The sequence below is a fragment of the Mustela nivalis genome (assembly GCF_964662115.1).
Source record: "Mustela nivalis genome assembly, chromosome: 10".
In the NCBI taxonomy this organism is placed as follows: Eukaryota; Metazoa; Chordata; class Mammalia; order Carnivora; family Mustelidae; genus Mustela; species Mustela nivalis.
This window is the reverse complement of record NC_139029.1, coordinates 29,717,903-29,741,016: the sequence shown is the minus strand read 5'-3', so window position 1 is coordinate 29,741,016 and position 23,114 is coordinate 29,717,903. Positions and strand designations below refer to the sequence as shown.

The window sequence follows — 23,114 nt, the reverse complement described above, 5'->3', positions numbered from 1 at the left end:
TCTCCATCTACCAAGTCTCGGAGATATAGGTTAGATCAAGGTTTCTACCACCACAGTCTAGTCCTCCACTCCCCTGCCCCTGCTCCGCCCACTAATAGTATGCAAGCATTTGTTCATTTGGGCTTGGCTTTTTCTGCTACTTTCTTAGATCCACCAGTCAGTCAAGGGACTAAAACACTTTGTTTCATCTACTTGTTAACACTATAGCTTTCTTTATTTCTTTCACTATCCTAAAGGTACTAGATTTGAAATGCAAGGGTATATGTGAGATAATTTTAACGATTATACATTACCTCATTATAAGGTGAAAAGATAAACTGGAAGATGATCAATAATCCAATGAGAGTGGGCTGGCTGGTATGAAAACCAAATGCAGCAAAAAGCTCCTTTCGACCAATTAATACGGCAAACAAGAAGAAACAGAGGAAAGAATTCATCTAGAAAGAAAGACACAAAATTTCTAACTACATGATAAGGCTAATTTCACTGTGGCATCAGAAGCATGAAAAAACTAGAATCAGACGTCAGGGTGTGATTCTAAGAATGGTGTTAGTGTAATCACAGAAAAACTTATTCTCGAAAGATAAAGTAAAACTTCCCCAAATGTCAAAGCTGTATAGTTTTCTATAAGAACAGGCGTAAGTGGAGCCTCCTATGACTGAGGGTTTGAAGTGGCCAATAGCAACTGAGTATCTTCTTTCTGTAGAAAATTGAAGGGATAGAATGGATTCTGGCTTTGTTTGCACTAAATCATAATCAGACACAAGGCCTTCCACCTCACCTTGATATGGAAGCTGCAAAAAAACAAGATTCTTGAATCTTGAATACTGTTTTTTTATTTTTAAAGATTTTATTTATTTGTTAGAGAGAGAGCACAAGCAGGGAGAGCAGCAGGCAGAGCAGGCAGAGGGAGAAGCAGGCTCCCCACTGAGCAGGGAGCCTGATGTGGGACTTGAACCTGGGATCATGACCTGAACTGAAGGCAGATGCTTAACTGACTGAGCCACCAGGCATCCCACCTTGAATACTCTTTAGGATCACTGGAGCTGTACTGAGTAGTTAGGTGCAAGAAAAAAGTGTAGCCGTATCTTTAACAATAAACGAGAGGAAAAAAAAAATCAAAAGTCTGCACCAAAATATGAGTAAAGGGGTACTGGAGTAAGGTTGGAGAACAAATACCATTCTTCCCCTTGGCAGGTCAGGGTCTTGAAGGCCAGAGGTACCATATGTGAATATGCTGCTCCAAACCATTTGCCCGATGACCCCAAAGCTATCAGCTAAGAGTGCAGCTAGGCACAAGGTTCACCAGCTGGCCCAGGGAGGAGTGCAAGCAGATCCATTCAGTCCTGGTAACTCAGTGGAGCCAACATGACAAGCTCCAACAGAAAACTTCATGCACAGGGAAGGCCCCTACGATTATAAGCTATGCGTGCCATTTATGTCAGTAACTACCTGCCTTTTGAAAAACAACTTTGCTTTGCTACTGGGCCCATCCAGAGACTGATTCCTGACCATCGGACACTACCATCCTGCATTCTGAGCTGCCCCTCCTGAACTGACCCAACTATAGCCAGGAAACTGCTCCGCCCTGAAGCACTCCAACATCAGGCTAAGTGGTATACATGCAAGTAGGAATGAAGGATGCCACGAAGAGAGAAGTTAAATGAGCAAGTGGCTCATAGTCCCAGTATCCCAACTCCTGCCACTCTTCACCCCTCCATCAACCCTTACTCATGGGGAACCCCCTATGATCATTAATTGAGGATAAAAAATATGAGCACATTTTACAAATAATACAATATGCTGGCACTGGCTGAAAGGGGACTGCTGTGGCATTACAGAATCACTTGGGGCTTGTCTGGAAAACAGCGGTGAAGGAAATACTCTCAGTGAGGGAAATTTTAAGTAGTTTATCTAAATTTTAGGTAGTCTGGAAGGATAGAAGGTCTGACCTAAGACTATATAAGCACTGGCAAATAATGGTATGGCTGAATGATCAAGGCCTTGGAATGAACTCCAGGATGGCTATTAAGATCTGGAAAAGAGGTATGTGGAAAAAGTTCCAAAATTATCCCAGAGTACGATAATACTTTGGCCCAAAGTGGATGTTCACTAAAAGAATCCACAGTAGGGGGCGCCTGGATGGCTCAGTGGGTTAAAGCCTCTGCCTTCAGCTCAGGTCATGACCCCGGGGTTCTGGGATCAAGCCTCACATCGGGCTCTCTGCTCAGAAGGGAGCCTGCGTCCCCCCTCTCTCTCTGCCTACTTGTGATCTCTGTCAAATAAATATACAAAATCTTTAAAAAAAAAAAAAAAAGAATCCACAGTAAAGGAGACTGTCAATAAGGTACAGAAGATACCCGCTCTGTGGATGTTAATCGGCTTCTCTCCCCAGCCACTCTAGGACTTGGTCAAGGAGCTCTTGAACAAAGTGGCCAAGATGCCAGGGCTGGAGTCAGTGCATTAGTCAACAACCCAGACATCTCCCCACTGGCTTTTGCTGAGTGCACAGTCTATTAGAAGGGGCAGTCAACTCCACCCTGGATCAGGCATCACACAACACAGACCAGCCTACTACCTCGAGGTAGCCTGATTCCACTGCACCCCTTCCTTTATGAAAACAGCACTGATTTTCCTCTTTAGACCAAATACTTAAACTTGGATTTAGACTTATTTACTGTCTTACTTATTGCTATCTATCCACACAACTAGCCTCAAGCCACAGATTCATTTTTCTACTGAAAGATGCAAGGCAACAGAAGGGCCCACAGAGGCTCACAAGCCTTCTCATGCAGACCGTCACCAGAACCGGTGGGCCTTTAGAAAAGTACGAAGACCCACTTCTGATCCTTATATAGTTCCTCAGTATGGTGATTGGACAGTTACGCTGTTGTGTGATATCTGCCTCCCTCAAATCTTGTTACCTTGGCACATTACCCCTCTGACAGGAAAACAAAACAAAAACAAACACCCACTTCAGACTGGGTTTAAGGCCACATCTGCTCAGAAGCCGTCAACAGGATATAGTGCTATTTTGCCCAAAGCCTGACAACTGTGGTAACTGCTGCTTTACAGCTGATTTAGACCCCAGAGGAGGAATGTTATAGGAACTGTTACTTTCTTCTCTATAGCCACTACAGGTCTCTTCAATAGTGGCTTGTAAATGAGAAAGAAAGTTTAAAAAGAAAGCATTTTAATTAACGTCCAGCTTATCAAGGCACACGGCTTTTGATCTTCGCAGTTCCTAGAGCTGAGTGACTCCGGAGGTGGCCACAATGGTGGCAACAGCAATAAACACTCACACGGTCCTTACTGCTTCCACACACTACTCCAAACTCTTTACATGCCTTAGCTCATTTATTCTCACATCAGTCAAGATGTAAGACTGGGACGGAGACAGAGAGAGCTTAAGGAACTTGCCTGAGGTCACAGGTAGTAAGTCAGGGAGCTGTGGGATGAAGCCACCTTTCCACCAGACCACCTCTCCTGCCTGCCATACCTCCCCTTCGTTGACTATCATGCCATAAAAAGAGAACTGTCAGGGTGCCTGGGTGGCTCAGTGGGTTAAGCCTCTGCCTTCAGCTCGGGTCATGATCTCAGGGTCCTGGCATCGAGCCCTGCATCGGGCTCTCTGCTCAGTGGAGAGCCTGCTTCCCCCTCTCTCTGCCTGCCTCTCTGACTACTTGTGATCTCTGTCAAATAAATAAATAAAACCTTAAAAAAAAAAAAAAGAGAACTGTCACTACCACTTACCTGGCTGATAATGATATTTTTGACTGTGTGTCCCAACTTCCAGTGCCCCAGTTCATGGCCAAGTACAGCAAGCACCTCCTCATTTTTACATCCTTGTTTCTTATTCTAAATCAAAGAACGCATTGAAAATAAATTAACAACCTTCGAAAAGTTTATGACTTTTAACCCAGTAAGAGGCCTTCTTAAATTCTAACTAACTTAAGAAAACAATCAGACCTTTATGTAAAAACTTCTCATCCACTTAGTAAAACATTCTCTGAATCACTCCATGGTAGACACTGGGTTAAACATTGGAGAAAGAATCATGAACAAGACAGATATTCCCTGATTTCATGAAGCTTACAGTCTAATTTGGATTAGGAAAAAAAAACGCTAAAAGTATAAATATCAATAGACAATATTTAAATAAATCATGACAAAGTTATATGACAGCCATATTGTTTCCAAAATTATGTTCTGACATGGGGAATGGTTTATTAGGTGAAGAAAGCATGATACAAAACCAAAAATAATGATTCCAATTAAAACTAAAAATAATGATTCTAAATGTAAAATAAAAACACAAATACAGAAAACAAGCTGGATGTTTATCAAATGTTAACAGCAGCTTTTTCTATAAGATATAATTATAGTGATGTTTAACTGTTCTGAATCTTTCCTATATTCCAAATTACCTACAAATAAGCACGTATCACTTATGATATCCCCCCCAATACACCATGAATTGCCCTTTAAAAAACTGAGACTTCCAAGTTAAGATGGCAGAAAGAACATTCACAATTCGCAACTAATGTGACTCCTTCCAAAATCCCCCATAAAACTACAGTCAAGGGAATTTTTTAAAAAGATATTAACCCGCATGGAAGGGGAAAACATGAAAGGTGACTACAGCAACATTCTGGAAGCAGGAAAGCAGATGGGCTTATGAACAGACTTAGCAGATAAAGAAAGCTGACTCACAAGGCAGCAGTAGACCAAACAGAACCAGCCTGATTTACACCACACAGTATGCAAAGGGCTTGTGAACTAACAATACTAGGTACTTCTGGAACTGGGAGAAAAGGGGAAGGCCCTACAATAAAAATTGGGTACAAGAGGCTTCAGAAGTGGTTAAAGCTCCAGATTCCTTCTTCAACTCCACACCAAAAGGGAACTGCTCCTCCCTCATTGTGGCAAGAGCCCAAACATTTATTTTCTCTGGACAGGGCTAAAGAAGAGAACCTTTCAAACAAGGGTTGGGGATAGTGGGGGGCTAGAGTGCACTAGCAACAGACTATGTATCTTGTCAGCTGTAGGCAGGGTATGCTGAATTCTGACAACCCTCTCTCCTGACCCAGTCTTCTCCCTGCACCTGGCTCCCAGAACATTACCCTCCAGGCAGAAGATCAAAAGAGTACTCCCTGGGAACTCTGACCACTCCACCAGGAAAGGCTGGAGGATAATAACACCAGGTGTTGTCCAGCCAAGAAGCCCACCCAGGCCAGCCTATAGCAAAGCCCAAAGTGAACACGCCTTATCGACAAGCTCAGAGATTCCAATCAAGTTTTTAATCCCATTCTCCTACTAAGGAGTAGACAACCAAGAATTACTAGATATATGAGGGAAGTTGTTAAGATGGGAGATCCAGAAAAAGAGCAGTATGGAAGAAATAGACATTATATAAGGAGAAAATTTTAATTTTTTCGAAATCCTTCAAGACATATGAAGACTGGGCCAGGAAAGGTGAAAAAAATAAGTACAAAAATTGCTAACATTTATTAAACAATAACTACATAGACCCTCTGTGCTAAATACTTAATTATCTCATTTATACACCACAACCGCCATATGACATAATTCTTATTATTTCCACTTTATGGTTGAGAAAATCTAGGCACTGAGAAGTTAACTAATTTTCCTCTGGCCACACAGCCAAAGTCTGGCATTTGAAGCCAGGCAGTCTGGTGCCAGAGACCTGTGCTTTCAACTTCTACACAACTACGGATGTAAAAGGAAATTATTCAACATTCATTAATCAAATACAGTAATTTTAGTTGACACATGTGTAACCGCTTGCATATTATTACAGTACCACAAAATAATTAAACATAAATGGCAGATGGTCCTATTAATGATGAAATACATTTACTAAGCCACAAAAAATTGTTTATAAACTTCTCAGATTCAATGTAAATAGTGGCAATACACAATGAACAATGTAATCTTTCACACACTCACACATGTACACACACATAATCACTCATCAACACAAACATACACACATACCCACCACTAGATGCTAGCTTCTGGCAATGTTAGTAACTAAATAGTCTGAAAAACTCTCAGATATCTAAAAATGCTTATTAACAGGTTACAAATATCTCTTTAAAATTTTTTTTAAAGGGCGCCTGGGTGGCTCAGTGGGTTAAGCCGCTGCCTTCGGCTCAGGTCATGATCTCAGGGTCCTGGGATCGAGTCCCACATCGGGCTCTGCTCAGCGGGGAGCCTGCTTCCTCCTCTCTCTCTCCTGCCTCTCTGCCTACTTGTGATCTCTCTCTGTCAAATAAATAAATAAAATCTTTAAAAAAAAATTTTTTTTTAAAGATTTTATTTACTCATTTATTGGAGAGAAAGAGAGAGAAAGTGTGCACACAAGTTGGGGGGGGGGGGGCAGAGGGAAAGGGAGAAACAGGTTCCCAGCTGAGTAGAGAGCCCCACATGGGCTCAATCCCAGGACTCTGAGACCATGACCTAGCCAAAATCTGCCACTTAACTGTCTGAGTCACCCAGTAGCCCCATAAATATCCTTTTAGACATATAGTTTAGTTCATTAGAAAGTAAGGGAAAGTCAAAGGTGAGGAGTTGAAATTGAGATCCTTTGCACAAATCCATGAAGAACTACACTCTGAGTCAGATCACGTGAGCTAGAAAAAAATACGGTGGCAAAATCATCCAAACGTGTCAAGTCTTACATAAAATGGGGGAAAAAAGCACTTCTGATTAAAAATCATGGGGCGGGGGCGCCTGGGTGGCTCAGTGGGTTAAGCCGCTGCCTTCGCTCGGGTCATGATCTCAGGGTCCTGGGATCGAGTCCCGCATCCGGCTCCCTGCTCAGCAGGGAGCCTGCTTCCTCCTCTCTCTCTGCCTGTCTCTCTGCCTACTTGTGATCTCTCTCTGTCAAAAAAAAAAAAAAAAAAAAAATCTTTAAAAAAAAAATCATGGGGCGCCTGGGTGGCTCAGTGGGTTAAAGCCTCTGCCTTTGGCTCAGGTCACGATCCCAGAGTCCTGGGATCGCATCAGGCTCTCTACTCAGCAGGGAGCCTGCTTCCCTTCCCCTCTCTCTGCCTGCCTCTCTGCCTACTTGTAATCTCTGTCAAATAAATAAATAAAATATATATATTTTTTAAATCAAAATCAAAATCATGGGTCAACTAGGTGGCTCAGAGGGTTAAGCCTCTGCCTTTGGCTCAGGTAGTGGTCTCAAGGTTCTGGGATCGAGTCCCGCATCAGGCTCTCTGCTTGGCAGGGAGCCTGCTTACCCCTCTCTCTCTGCCTGCCTCTCTGCCTACTTGTAATCTCTCTCTCTGTGTCAAATAAATAAATAAAATCTTGAAAAAAATCAAATCAAAATCAAAATCATGATTGGTATGGTCCAGAAACATCCCAAGGTGACAGATTAAAGTACTTCTGGTTTGGTAGCACTGGGGACAAATGACAGAAGCAAATGCAAATCCTCTAAATGAGGACTGCACCCTAAACTCAGACCCCTCAGGATTCCTAAAGATTAAAATCAGTGACGCATTTTGAGCTCAAAATAAAAACTGCCAAAGACTTCAAAAAATGATGGAACAATGAGTAAGAGCAGAAAAAATAAAGAGCATCATTAGCTCCACAGGACTTTAGATAATGGAACTATTAGATACAAAATACTTTTAAAAGCACCCGGGTCGCTCAGTCGGTTAAGAACATGAATAAGAGGGGCGCCTGGGTGGCTCAGTGGGTTAAAGCCTCTGCCTTTGGCTCAGGTCATGATCCCAGAGTCCTGGGATCGAGCCCCACGTCGGGCTCTCTGCTCAGCGGGGAGCCTGCTTCCTCCTCTCTCTCTGCCTGCTTCTCTGCCTGCTTGTGATCTTTGTCTGTCAAATAAATAAATAAAATCTTAAAAAAAAAAAAAAAAAGAACATGAATAAGAATAGGAGATATCCATAAACAACCAAACTGATTTGAAAAAGAAACAAACAGAGCTTTAAAATTAAAACACAATGGGCTGGTTAAAGAATGGAATAAATATACCCAGAGAAAGAATCAGTGCACTGGAATGTAGAGACCAAAAGACGGAAAATATAAAAGAGTGATTACCATTTGTGGAAGACAGAATGAGCTATGTATGTATCATTCATGTAAATGGATATGGATGTAACATTCACCTAACTGGAATTCCAGAAAGACAGACTGGTGAGAATGGGAAAGAGGCAACACTTGAATGTGTAATTGGCTTAGAATTCTCAAAACTTCAGGAAAGATCTAAGTTGTTCGATATAGGAACAACAATACATCCCAAGTAGGACTGAGATAAAGAAGTCCGTACCTACAGAACATGAAAATCAAAGAGAAATCTTAAGAACAACCACACAGAGCTATAAAGAAATGACAATAAGCCCAGAGGAGATGTTTTCAACAGGAACAAAGTAAGCTACAACGTAATGGAATGGCATCCTTTTTTTTTTTTTTTTTTTTAATTTATTTGAGAAAGAGAGTGAGCACAAGCAAGGGAAGGCCAGAGAGAAGAGAGAAGTAGACTGATGTGGGGCTCTATCCCAGGACCCTGGGATTATGACCTGAGTCGAAAGCAGATGCTTGGCCAACTGAGCCACGCAGGCGCCCTAGAATGGCACCTTTTTTTTTTTTTTTTTTTTTTTTTTTTGGTCAGAGAAAGAGCAAGCACGGGCAGACAGAGTGGCAGACAGAGGCAGAGGGAGAAGCAGGCTCCCTGCCAAGCAAGGAGCCTGATGCGGGACTCGATCCCAGGACGCTGGGATCATGACCTGAGCTGAAGGCAGCCGCTTAACCAACTGAGCCACCCAGGAGTCCCTAGAATGGCATCTTTAAAGTGCTAAGATGGTGGTTAAGTGCCCACCTTTAGCTCAAGTCGTGATCTCAGTGTTCTGGATCAAACCCCAGGTGGGGCTCCCTGCTCAGCTGGGAGTCTGCTCCTCCCTCTCCTTTTTCCCCTCCCTCTATTTGTGCTCTCTCTCACTATCTCTCTCTCTCTAATAAATAAATACTTAAAAATAAAAATAAAGTGCTAAGATAACTCAATAAGAGAGTCTTGAATTGACATTCAAGAATGAGAATGAAATAAAAACAAAACCCAGAAATGTCCAAATGTCCAAAAACAAAACCCAGAAATGTTTTAGCAACATATACTTCTAGAAAAAGTAAAGTTATGTCTAAAAGGAAGGTGTAAGATGAATAAGGAATGATAAGCAAAGAAACAGGTAAGCATAGGGATAAGTCTAAATAATGACTGTATAAAATAATAATGCTAATTTGTGGGGTAAAAATTAATCAAAACTAAAACACAAGATGAAAGGAATAATTGGGTTAAAGTGTGTATGGTCCCTGGTTTGGTTAGGTAGCAGTGAAGATACTAGAGATTTTAAGATTTTAAGTTATATATTTTAAGATATTTAAATTGTAAATTAAGTTAAGCTAAATTTTTAACAGCAGTCATTGAAAGAACAATCATACAACAACCTTCCAACCTGAATAACAACTCAATATATTTTTTTTAAAAACCCTGATACAGCTCTAAAAAAAAAAAAAGCAGGAAGGTGTACGTGTATATGTTTGGGATTAGGGTGGGGGTATGGAAAGGACAGAAGAAAAGGGCATAAAATAGTATGGTAGAAATAACCCCAAACATATCAGTAATTACAATATATATAAATAAACTAAGATTAAAAAAAAAAAGATAGTGACTCTCAGTTTGGATTTAAAAACAACCATAAGGGGTCGCCCGGGTGGCTCAGTCGGTTAAGCGTCTGACTTTGGCTCAGGTTATCTCAGGGTCCTGGGATAGATAGAGCCCATGTGGGGCTCCCCAATCAGCGGGGAATCTGCTTGTCCCTCTCCCTCTGCCCTTCCCCACACTCATGCTCTGTCTCTCTGATAAATAAATAAAATCTTCAAAAGATAAATAAATAAAAATAAAAACAACCGTAAAAACAAAACCTATGTATATGCCCTGTATATGGCATCTAAGACAGAGGACGGTAAGGTGGGAAGTAAAAGGATGAATGAGATTGTGGTGGATGGCTGTACAACATGACGAATATACTAAAAACCACGGCACTGTACATTTAAAAATAGTAAGTTTTACCTCAATATTTTTTTTTAAGTAAATGGATGACATCTAGCACACTTTAGCCAAAAGAAGATTGGTGTAGCTATATTAACATCAGACAAAATCAACTTAAAAGACGACTCAAGGGGTGCCTGGCTGGCTCAGTTGGTGGAGCATGGGACTCTTGATCTTGGGGTGATAAGTTCAAGCCCAATGTTGAGGGTAGAAATTACTTAAAAATAAAATTGTAAAAAAAAAGATGACTTAACAGCATTATTAAAGAAGGTCACTACAGAATGGTCAAAAGTTCAATTTATCAGGAAGATGCATTAATTCTGAATTTATATGTACCTAATACTATTTCTTTGGAATATATCAGTTCTGACAAATCTATTAATAGAGGATGTTAACATACCTCTCTCAATAACTGAAATGTAAAGCAAATAAAGTATCAAAGAGATACAAAGATTGGAACCAAATAATAAACAAGCTGATCTACTGACATACACAGTATATTGCAACAAAGAATTGGAGAATATGCATCCTAGGAAAGTGAAGGCTAAGGGTTTTGAAATAAACAGCAGCTACTTAAAAGGGTACAAAAAAAGTACAAAAAAGTACAAAAAAAACAGATGAATATGGAAACTGATTTTGTTTTATACAATTCAGAAAAATGTAACCTAATGGGAACACAAAGGGCCACATTTATTCTACCACTTTCCCCCTCCCCAATTCCTCTGGGTAGATACATGAGAAAGAGGATAAACAGATTTGTAAGATAGTATTGACATTTATTATCTCTTTTCTTTTCAAATATTAGAATTTAGGTCAGAGCACATCTGGTAGGCGAAGAAAAGAATGAGAAAACTGACCTAGTTCTTTAAAAGGCAGAGAGACACATGTGTACCTGTACCTCCAGGGCTGTTAAGCAAGAGTACCAATTTTAAGCACCAATTAACAGACATCTATTCTAAGGGGGAAACAAAGAGTGAGAATTCACATATGAAGATATTCACAGAATTATTAAGATAATATTAAGATATTCATAATATTATATTAAGATAATATTAAGATATTCACAGAGTATTTTTAACAGCCAAAAACTGGAAACAATCCATACATCCAGTAGGAGAATGATAAAAAAAATGATAATTTATAAAGATGAGAAATACATAGTAAGATACTTATGGTCAGCTGAATTATTCATGTTTTCTAACTTTTCTATTGCTTTCATAATAAGCAAAAATGTGGCTGTTTGGTTTAATAGTAATAATAATGGTAATAGCTCCCATTCCATAATGGCCTATGTGCAGACACTGGATGTATTAGGCATTTTACATGCAGCTCACTATTCTCCACTACAGTAAGGCAGCTATCAGTAGCCTCACTGTAGATAAGGTAGCACGGTGCACAGACTGTTTTCACTAGCTGCCAGCTTCCCGATATGAACTATGAATTCTTTCACAGAACCAGCTCTCTGCTAGATAGCACAGGCCTCTGTGTCCTAGCATGAGGCTGGTTTTAGGACACTATTAGAAAGTACACAGAGTCACAAAGATTTGGAATGACGACAGCTTAATAAAAAAGGGTCACTTCCCACACAAAGAAGACTTGCTTCCTTGTGATAGATTCTTGGACAAAATTAGATTTCCTTTACTTCCCAAACTAACTTCAAGTAATGGAATAAAGAGAACTATCACACATCTTCTACTTTTCTCTATCACTTTCTTTTTCACAAGATTTACCCACTGACTTGTTTGATCCCAATACCACCAAACTGGGGGAGGGGTATTATCTTCATTTTAGAGATGAAGAAAAGGAAGCTGACAAATTTAAAATGTCTTGCTTCAGATCATCTTGCTAGTGATTAGTGGGTAAATCCCGACCCCACATCCCTGGGACCTGTGCCTTTTCTATTACTCTTATTAACTGGGAACACTACACATAACCCTAGTACTTGCTGGGACATACTTCTTTTCTTCCCCAAAAGGGCAGCTTTTCTATAGTTTTATTTTCCCTTTTACTCAAACTACTTTCGAGACAGGTTGCTCCAAACATTGTCTGTCTCCAGAAGGATAAAATGCCAGAGTTAAGTTTTGTCAGAATCTTTTAAAATGTTAATAACCAATACAGAACCATTCACCAAAATGTTACTAGCTCTCTCTGAGAGGAGGGATTTCAGATCACTTAGTTTTCCTTCTTTAGACTTCTGTTAAAAATGAAATGCTGGGACGCTTGGGTGGCTCAGTTGGTTGAGCAGCTGCCTTCGGCTCAGGTCATGATCCCAGTGTCCTGGGATCAAGTCCCACATGGGGCCCCTTGCTCAGTGGGGAACCTGCTTCTCCCTCTGCCTCTGCCTGCCGGTCTGCCTGCCTGTGCTCTCTCTGACAAATAAATAAATAAATAAAATCTTAAAAAAAAAGAAAAAAGGAAAAAAAAGAAATGCTTCATTTTCTCTCCCTCATCCAGATTGAAAACCATCTTTGCAGCCTCCCACCCCACTGCACTGTACACAGGAGGCGTTCAGTAGCAGGTGACTAAACCACTGTTTCCTAAACTTCTGCTACATCTGTGTGCTCTCTGTGTGATTATTTACTCAATAGCTTTCTTTAAACCAATTCACTTCTTTAAAACTTGGCCTTGTCCTAAATGGCCATATTCATGAAATCGCTGTATGCTAGTTCTATCTCTGTCCTAATGTACCTTAATAAATATACAGCTTTTCAAATTTAAAATACTGCTATGCTACCTAAAACAGAGCTATGGCACATGCACTGGAAAGCACTACAGTTAATGAGTGTTGAGTCCAATTTGTTGTTGTTGTTTTTATGAAATTTTTTATTTCAATTCCAGTATAGTTAGCATACAGTGTTATGTTAGTTTGTGTACAATGTAGTGATTCAACACTTCCATACAACACCGAATACTCACCACAAGTGTGTCCCTAAATCCCCATCACCTATTTCACCCATCCCCCTGCCCACCTCCCCTCTGGCAACTATGAGTTTGTTCTCTATCGTTAAGAGTTGGCTTCTTGCTTTGTCTTTTTTTTCTCCTTGCTTGTTTGTTTTGTTTGTTAAATGCCACATATGAGCAAAATCATATGCTATTTGTCTTTCTCTGTGTTGAGTCAGTCTTTGACTTCCTTCATTCCCCATAACAGCAATCATCAGGTACTTTAAATCCATTTTTTACCATGAGTCCTGCACTTATTCTGATTCTCACTCTAGTGCAGACCCTCATTATCTTTTTTTTTTTTTTTAAAGATTTTATTTATTTATTTGACAGAGAGAGAGATCACAAGTAGACGGAGAGGCAGGCAGAGAGAGAGAGGAGGAAGCAGGCTCCCTGCTGAGCAAAGAGCCCAATGTGGGACTCGATCCCAGGACCCTGAGATCATGACCTGAGCCGAAGGCAGCGGCTTAACCCACTGAGCCACCCAGGCGCCCCAACCCTCATTATCTTGATTACCTTAATGCAATAGGCCCCTAGAAGTCACCCTGCCTCCAGTCTGCTCATCCTGTATGCTGCCACTAAACTGTAATCTTCCTAAAGAAAGCTTTGGCTCCTACCCAAATCAATCTAACCCTTCCAGGCCACTGGAAACCGCTTGATGTCTTCAGGAAGAATTTTACAAACTGATCCTAGGCTACCTTTCTATCTCCATCTATAAAAATCCATATAATTATTAGTCTTAGGAGAGCTACCATGTTGTTTTGTTTTGTTTTAAATCTCTATAGTTTTATTCATTCCATACCTTCAACCCGAAAAGCCCCATTCCCAGTCAAAATTCTACTTAGGCCAGTATCTTCTCTTTTAAGAAAACTGTCTGTTAGAATTCTCAGTAATTTCTTAACTTCTAAAGGCCACACTATTACAGTCACTTTTACCACACCCTGCTTTCATTTATGGGCTATTTGTATTCATGGCTAGTCTCCCCTACTACAGGTTCTTCAGGGCAGGATATGTCTAATGTATCTTTGTTATGTAATCTATATCCAGATGCTAAAAATTTGTAGTTAATCAATGAAATTAAGCAGGCTTTTCAAGTCAGCAAAATAACTCAAACTCCACTCAAAACACTTCTAAAGACTATCTAATCTTTTGTAGGATTTAAGCCAAAGAATAATGTTCCCCTAGATACTAAAGGTCAGTAATTTCATTACATTGTTTGGAATGGACCACTACCTAACATCATTGTTTGACTATGATGTTATCTGCCCCCATCCCCACACCCCTGAATGTAGTTACCTCTTAAGCAGCCTGACTTGCTCAACTTACATGATTCCGCCATGCTGCCTCTGGGTTACCCTTTCTGGACTTCAGTTTTCCTACTGATAAGATGACCTTAAGAATCTCTTCCTAGCTTAAAATCGGATGCTTATTCAGACCAAAGTGACTTTTATTCCATCATCCTAACTGGCAGGATAACCCCACTTCAAAAACAAGCAAAATCAAAGCAGTTAGCCCTCTCCCAATGCTTAATCCCTTCACAGACTCTTGCCTCCTGTACATATTTATGATAGGTTAGGCACTTTACTTGACTATTTTTTTTAACATCAAAATGGATGTTCAAAAGATAATAATTATTTTCTGGTAGTTAAAATGTATAAAATGGAGTACAAGGTATTTCCCCTATACTGTTTCATTTACCTCCCAACCCTAAAAGGCAGGCATCTATAGCCCAGTATTTCTCAACCAGGAATGACCTTGCCCCACAAACCCTACCCTATCCCCCACCAGGGCCATCTGGCAATGTCTGGAGATATTTTTGGTTGTAACAATTGTCGGGGGTAGGGAAGGTTGATACTGGCATGTAGTGGGGAAAGACCAGGGATACTGCTATACATCCCTATGATGCACAAGATACCCTCCCACAACAAAAATTACCTGGCCCAAAATGTCAACAGTGCCAAGGTGAGAAACCCTGTTAGTATCACCCTTTAGTTAAGAAATCCAGGGGCACCTGGGTGGCTCAGTGGGTTAAAGCCTCTGCCTTCGGCTCAGATCATGATCCCAGGGCCCTGGGATCGAGCCCCGCATGGGGCTCTCTGCTCATCAGGGAGCCTGCTTTCTCCCCCCCCCCTCTCTCTGCCTGCCTCTCTGCCTACTTGTGATCTCTCTCTGTCAAATAAATAAATAAAAATCTTTAAAAATAAAATTGTTTAAAAAAAGAAATCCAGGGGCGCCTGAGTGGCTCAGTGGGTTAAGCTGCTGCCTTCGGCTCAGGTCATGATCTCAGGGTCCTGGGATAGAGCCCCACATCGGGCTCTCGGCTCAGCAAAGAGCCTGCTTTCTCCTCTCTCTCTGCCTGCCTCTCTGCCTGCTTGTCATCTCTCTCTGTCAAATAAATAAATAAAATCTTTAAAAAAAAAAGAAAAAAGAAAGAAATCCAGAACAGAGCTTAACCCAGAGTTACATAAACTCAAAATCATCTCTGAATGACACCAAAGCCAATAGTACATTCCCATACATATACAAATACTGGCAGCTGTCTCTGATTAAATCTGGGTTGTTTCTTATCACTATCCCTTCTCCCCCATTTAGTCTTGATACTTGAGATCTTGCTTATCAGCCTCAGCTCACCTCATCCAGGAAAGAAATCAGAAAAAGTTTCTGAGACTTAAGTCAGATTTAAGAAATGTCTTCTCAAAAAAGAAAAAAATAATAAAAGTCTTCTCTTGTGCTCCCGCTGCATCCGGGATACACAGCTTCACTGTTACAATTATCATATTGTACTGGGCTTCTTCTCTTTATACCATAAGCTCCTTGAGAGTGAAGTTTCCCTCTTATTCTTACACTTCCAGTGCCAGGCAAAGTGTCTCAGCACAAAATGTGTTTCATATATATTTGTCAAACAAACAAAAGAAAACTGATCACACACTATACAGTGTACCCAAGGACACACAGCTACTAAATGACAGAACCAGGATTCAAATCCAAGTCTCTCCAGTGCCAAAGCCTATCATTAGCGTGTCTCAATGAGCTAAAAATCAAATGTTTATCTTCTCTTTATCCTGCTTGGGAGAATTCTCTGAACATAAATATATAAGGAATATATATGATGTCCCTGTTTTAAAGATAGCTTATAGTCATAAGAATTTTCCTATCTTCTGCTTCCAAGTTTCATGTGTATGTTCTGCAAAAGCTTGCAAGGTAGTTAGCATATAATAATAGTGATAATCTCTCCCAAATACCAGAATTATAAAGGGGCCATGGGATTCTTATCTGACAGTCTCCTTGAATTTACCGCTCACTACATAGAAACTGGTGTTATTTTGAGTTGTCATAGGAACTGTTTAGAAAAACGAAGCCAGGGTCTCTTAGGAAAAGAAGAACTCACTTTAACTTTAGCTTTTATTTCTTCACTGTCCCCTTCTCCATCTTTGCGGGGTTCCATGCCAGACTCCTCCAGGATGTCTTTGTTTAGTACAGAATACTCTTCTAGTAGAGTGTCAAACAAAACTATTCGCTTGTTCTTGAAGAAGCCATAAAAATAAGCATTGCTGTGGGAAGAGCGTTTAGATCCTAAGGAAAAGACAGTTCAAAGCATGGAAAATAATTAAAAAGTTTGGGGTTCTTTGGAGAGACTCCTAGAAATTGCATTACCGGAAAGGACATTAACATTTTCAAACTGTTTAATACCTGAAAAAACTGTTATCAACATAAATCACCACCTGCAGTGGAGAGCGTCTGCTTCCCTAAAGTTTTGCAAACAAATACTTGTGCTCGTCGCAGCTTTATAGCAATAAGTAAATAAGTCTAAATATCCAATAGTAGTGGAATGATTAAATTATGGTAGAGCTATGAAATGGAATTTTAACCAGCCAGAAATAAAGCAATACTTCTGAAGAATCTTAACAAGACAGGAAAAAGCTCACCAATATACTGTGGAGGATATAAAACATATATATATGTAGTTTTATTATTGTCATGGAAAAAAAGTATATGTAAATAGAAAAGCATAAGGTCTATAAAGACATATTTCAAAATAGTGAAGTGTTTACCACTGGCTTCTAGAACTATGGATTTTGTTCCCTCCTTTATACTTTTCAAGGCTTTTAAAAATAAGTATACTTACTTCTATTAGAAAAAGTTAAAGCTATTTTTAAAAAGACTGAGGAAAAAAACATACCTAACAGTATATGGCTAACAAGAGCTTAACTGTGGTTAATTTTTTAATTTGCTTCTTTATATTTTTCTTTATTTTCTAAATGTTCTACACTGTGCAGGGACCTGTGTGGTTAAGAGCAGACTTTGGGTTCAAATCTTGGCTCTGCCATGTAGTAGTTGTGTAAATGTAAGAAACTTCCTTAACTTCCTTGATCTTTTTTTACCAGTTTATGACATGAGGCTAATCTCTACCTGACTGAGCTGTATTAAAGATTACATGATAAATTCTAAGCGAATCAATCCATATACTGCCTGATCCACAAACTATTACTATTACTTATACACATTTTTTTTAAATAAATGATAAAACATTTGTTTTTCTTGAGAACTTGAGATATCTCACAGAAAATACATATTCTATATCTACTCATACTTCTAATATAAATTATGGTTAGCAGTAGGTTTAAAATACATATTCTACATATATAGCAGTATGCTTGAAGTATGTTTAGAATTTAGGAAGGCTTTAATAAGTAGTAGTTTATTTATTTTATTACTATCTCATTTTTTGGTTTCATTGCCTAGAAGAGCCAAACATGTGGTCCAATTCTGACAGTGGTATAGGACCTCAGTATCTGGAGTATCAGGTGTCATCAGAGGTCTTACAGTTCTCTCTTATTTCTCTCTTCTCCGATTCTAATTTTTAAGTACAAGTATTTCTTAAAAGCTGCCTTAAGTTATTTATGGAAACAGGCAAACTGTATACTTACAAACAAAATAAAGTTAATGTCTTAATATCTCCCACTGGTCCAAATTTCTCAAAGTGTAGCCCAAGGAATACTTATACGAGAATCATCTAGGGGCACTTGTTAAAAGTAGATACTAAAACACCTGGGAATGGAGCCCAAGATTCTGTCTTTGAACAAACTTACAGTCACTAAAGCTTATAGGAGTCCCTGCCCTATACCATAAGCATTTTGTATCACTGTGCTGGCATATAATATATATTCAATGAGCGTTTACAGAACGGGTTGATGAGGTCACTTGAAGTAATATACTTAAGAACTCTGAAAACCAATGTAAGGCATTGCCATCTATGTCTTTCTGTTTAATGATGTCTTACCTTCACCTCTCAGCAGCACTTGACACAGCTCCCGCTTCGAAAGACTTTCTTCTCCTATCTCGAAAGAAATACCACTTTCTCCTGGACTTCCTACCTCCGTGGTCTCTCCTCCTCAGCCACCATTACTGGCTCTTCCTTTCCTGTTGACTCCAACCTGAAGCCCCTTCTCTTCTCTAAATGCCCCCAACCATGGCATTAAACAGCATCTGTGTCAGATGCTTTCCTATCAATATTCTGGCCCTAACCTCTCCCTAGAACTCCAGGTTCATATATCCAGCTGCCTATCTGCCTTCCCTACATCTCCACAGGGATGTCTGTAATGCAGATTTGTTGTTTATATTCCTGTGTGTGTATGCCTGTGTGTGTGCTTTTCCCCTGCCTAGTGTCAAATTCTCCTTTCAGTGTACAGAGACTTTCTCACCATGTAAGTGTTGTGGGAGACTCCTGGCAACTGGCCCACGCCCTGGCTCAGTCAATCAGATACATGCACCCACTGGGGACTCTGAAGATTGAGCTAATTACGCAAAGAAGCAGGGCAGTGAGAAATTAATGCCATGGGTGCTAGTGGTAGGATGTTAAGAGAGCAAACTGCCAATTTCGACAGCAGGAGGCAACAGCAGGGTTGTCAGCAGACTGGTTCTACAGTGAGATTCTGAGCTCCGACTCTCCCTGGGAATAGCCCACTTTCCAAGCTTGTAAACTTAACCTTCCTGATGATTTTGTGAGCTATCAAAGATTGTCTCGATAAGAAATCTTCCTGCTTCACATGGGGGCTTAAGTGGGTAGGAGAAGAATAAATGAAACAAGATGGGATTGGGAGGGAGACAAACCATAAGTGACTCTTAATCTCACAAAACAAACTGAGGGTTGCTGGGGGGAGGGGGGTTGGGAGAAGGGGGGGTTATGGACATTGGGGAGGGTATGTGCTTTGGTGAGTGCTGTGAAGTGTGTAAACCTGGCGATTCACAGACCTGTACCCCTGGGGATAAAAATATATGTTTATAAAAAATTAAAAATTAAAAAAAAAGAAAGAAATCTTCCTGCTTCGATCAGCCATAGTTGGCTCACTGCTTACTCGGAGTTAACCACTGCTTGAGGAACTCTAATACAGTGTTCAACAGATACCTCAACATGTAACAGAACTTAATCCCCCCACCCCCATACCTGCTCTTCACTCAGTTTTCCCATCTCTGTAAACCACCATTTATCCAGCTGCTCAGGTCAAAAATCTAGGTCATTACCCTTAATGCCTCTGTTTCCCCAATTCCTTCACAGGTAATCTGTGAGTAAATTTCTTCAACTCTCCCTCTGAACCAGATCCCCAGTGCATCTACTTCTCTGCATAGATTACTACTGTAATATCCTAATCTAAGCCGCCTGATCTCTGCACTGACCATGGCCACAGCCTCCGAACAGCTCGTTGGCTGCCACTCTAGCCCTCCCACTACAATCTCTTCTCCAGAGAGCAACCCACAGTATTTAAAAACTACAAACCAGACCATGTCACTAAAACCTTCAACGGCTCCCTCCCCCCACCCCCAATTTACAATAAGACCCAAGCTCTTCTCCTGATTCACCAAGGCCTATGTGTTCTGACTCCTGCCTGTGTCTCACACTTCGTGTCCTCACACCCTCCTGCTGTGCTATAGCCACACTCGGCTTTCTTTTGTTTCCTGCTTTCTTTTGTTTCCTGCCGACACAAAGCTCTAGAAGGTCTTCCCACTGATCTCAGCATGGATGGCTTCTTCCTTTAGGCGTCAGCTCAAATTCATTTGTTCAGAGAGCTCTTGCCTGATGACCCAATCTAAAGTATCTCTCTACTCAGTCATCCTTGATCACATCACACTAGTTTCATTCTCTGCACAACACTTGCTATCTGATAATTTTTTAGAATATAATGTTGGTTTTTCACGACAATATCCCTATCAACTTACAGATCCATAATGTATGTTGTTATTATTAGTAATAACAATCATTCAAAATATTTCTAAGCATTATTACTATTGTTTTTAAAATTACATTACAGACCAGTAAACTCATGTTTAGCAAAGGTAAGCTACCAAAGTCACAACAGGTAACTTGTGATAAAACCAGGATAAAAGCCTATTGACCCCACAGCCTCACCTCTGAAATGCTACCTTCCAACTACTCAATGTTTTTTTCTTTTTTTTTTTTTTTTTGAAGAAAAAACGAGCTCTGGCCAGTTTTACTAAAGAAAAAGCCTTGTATGACTCACTTTTCACCAGTCTGTCCTGGCATGCTTCTAATGATATGAGAATCACTTAGAGCAATGACAGGCAGGGTGCATACTCCACGGTACTTCCCATTTTCTAAGCCCAATTCAGTAGTACTACTGCCACTGTAGTGATGGACACCAGTTCTGACCAATATGGCATAATATTCTATGTGAGGTTTCCTCAAGGCTGGCGGTTTCACTTTGCCATGTCTGATCATTATCAGAGTCTGCTTGCACCCCAGCACATACTTTCCACTCTTCATAATGATTTGGAGCACAAAGATCAAATCCAGTGGCTTTTTTGTCTTCCTGCCTTAAGTGTGGGCTGGCCCTGAAAGATGGTCAGGGAGCGATGAATAAAAGGCTAAATCCTGATATTCCATAAAGTACCAGCTCATGTTATAATTCTCCATAAAGCCTTCCCTATTTCATCTAAAACCACATGGCACTGACAGTATATATTACACATCTTATCAATTACCTCTATTGTGATATCATTAGCTGTCGTTTCATATTATCTGATTATCCCTTAAGTGATAAGCAACTTAGGTTGCCCCATCAGTAAAAGTCCCTAAAAGACAGTCCTACTGTACTGATTGATAGACTTCTAGTTTACTATTAACTAAAAGCAGTGACCTCAGGGCCTAAAAAATAGTAGGAATTGTCATTCTACCATTTCTGCCAGATATGTCCCAACTGTGCCATTAGCTGGGCTGTTACCTCAGAACCACTAGATGTCTGAGACTTCTATACTCTTCTAGTCACTGTTAATTCATTCTTTCCCATTGTGGCCATCTCTATTCTCCCCAATCCCATGATTACTTCTCAGTTTCTACTCCTTCATCCAATACAGCTGTTTCTCTGGTGATATTTTTTTGTTGTTGTTGTTGTTTTTTAGTTTAGAGAGGGGATGGACAAACTATTGTTTGCAGGCCAGATCTACTCTGCTACTTATTTTTATAAATGAAGTTTTATTAGAACACAGCCATGCTCATTTGTTTATGTATTATCTGTGACTGCTTCTGTACTCTAAAGGAAGGGTTGAACAGCTGTGACAGAGACAGACCATGTGGCCCACAAAGTCTAAAGTATTTATAGACTAGACCTTTACAGAAAATGTTTGCCAAAGCACGGGTTAGGGGACACAAAACTGAAACCTGGAGGGTGAAGGGATTCATTAAAGATTCCACAGGTGCTAAGTGGCAGAGGCAGAACCAGTCTCACGCATTTACGTGGATTTTAATTTATGGATTCTGAAAGTCATGGTATCATACAACAGTTTTACTCTACATCTTTTTGGGCTTGAGACTTTAGTAGTCTTATGTAAGCTAACATATAGCTTAACTCTCAAAAGCAATTATCATAAAAGCAGAAAATAACTGATCTGAAGTCCAATGGTACTACATTTTTGGTAATGTGCAAGTGAAATCAGACGCCTCCAGAACACTGAAAGCTTTGCTGGATGAGACAAAGCCAGTAACATTGGTTTTCTTTATGAGCCCCCAAACTAGTGCTAAATGGAACCTGACTATGCAAAAGTCCAGCTTAATTACCTGAGGGGGCCAGGCAGGTAACGTTAAGTTCATAAATCAGTCCAATATACAAGATATAAGAAGGAGTGAGGAAGGCCTTAGCCAAACAACACTGTAATACAGCCAACCAAACACAGCTGTAGGCAACAGCAGGATTGTTATTAGGCTACCAATTTCTATCCCTGAAGTATGCCACCAATTCCTAGAAATCTGGCTTTTTAAAGCCCAAATATAAAACCCTAACAAATCAAATCACTTGAATAAAACTTCCTTACCCCCGGGTAGCCTTACCTTCAACAACATACACCTTAGTCAAAGGGAAGTCAATACTCTTTGCCATTACTTCAATTTCTTGTTTAAGCTTTCCCTCAGGCAGAGGTGTGAATTTGTCAAATAAAGGGGCAATATAATCAGCATAAATTGTGACAAGCACCTGAAAAATAAATGTCAGAACAACCTATGAATATGTTCTTAAAGAAAAACTGCTATTTATATAGATTATATTAAAACAACTGTGTGATCCAGCCTTGAGAACATGGATCTTTTCTTATTTGCTCTGGTATTCCCAGCCCCAAATAATACCAGATAGCAAGTGCTCAAAATCTGTTTGTTAAATCAAATCAAAATGAGTAGTCTCTATGTGGTAATAGCTCAAAAGTCAAATGATCCATTCAAAACTATCTTGGGAATTTCTGACACTTCATAATCCCATCATAACTTAGAATTCTGCCTTTGAGAGTAATCATGAGAGACCTGCAGTCTTTGCTAGAAAATAATTACGAGAGCTTGACTGTGTGCTGTTATTTGGTTGGTCTGCTAAAATTAATTACCTGCACTGCACAACTATCCATTGTGTTTGAAGCAGCACTTCTTTAAGCATTTCTAGAGCATTTCCTCTGTTCTCTTTCCTCTTAATTCATTTGCCATACACAGATGTGTATAAATCCAACTAGCACCTGTTTTCAGAGCTCAATCCCACCAGTGGAAAGTGAAGCAGTGAGTATCACGGCAATTCAGACTAAAGTAAACCCC

General features: G+C 40.0%; 1 protein-coding gene across 2 annotated transcripts in view; it reads right to left on the bottom strand.

Moving 5' to 3' along the window:
• The window catches only part of ZMPSTE24 (zinc metallopeptidase STE24), a 42,989-nt gene that overhangs the window by 4,435 nt on the left and 15,440 nt on the right, over nt 1–23,114 (bottom strand). The window contains exons 6-9 of one of the 2 annotated variants that reach the window (XM_082687063.1): nt 22,374–22,515; nt 16,422–16,606; nt 3,754–3,858; nt 294–437 (exon numbers count right to left, since the gene is read on the bottom strand). In XM_082687063.1, coding sequence (XP_082543189.1) covers nt 294–437; nt 3,754–3,858; nt 16,422–16,606; nt 22,374–22,515 — 576 coding nt within the window. The remainder of the gene's footprint in view (nt 1–293; nt 438–3,753; nt 3,859–16,421; nt 16,607–22,373; nt 22,516–23,114) is intronic. The other variant, XM_082687064.1, reaches the window with a different exon arrangement.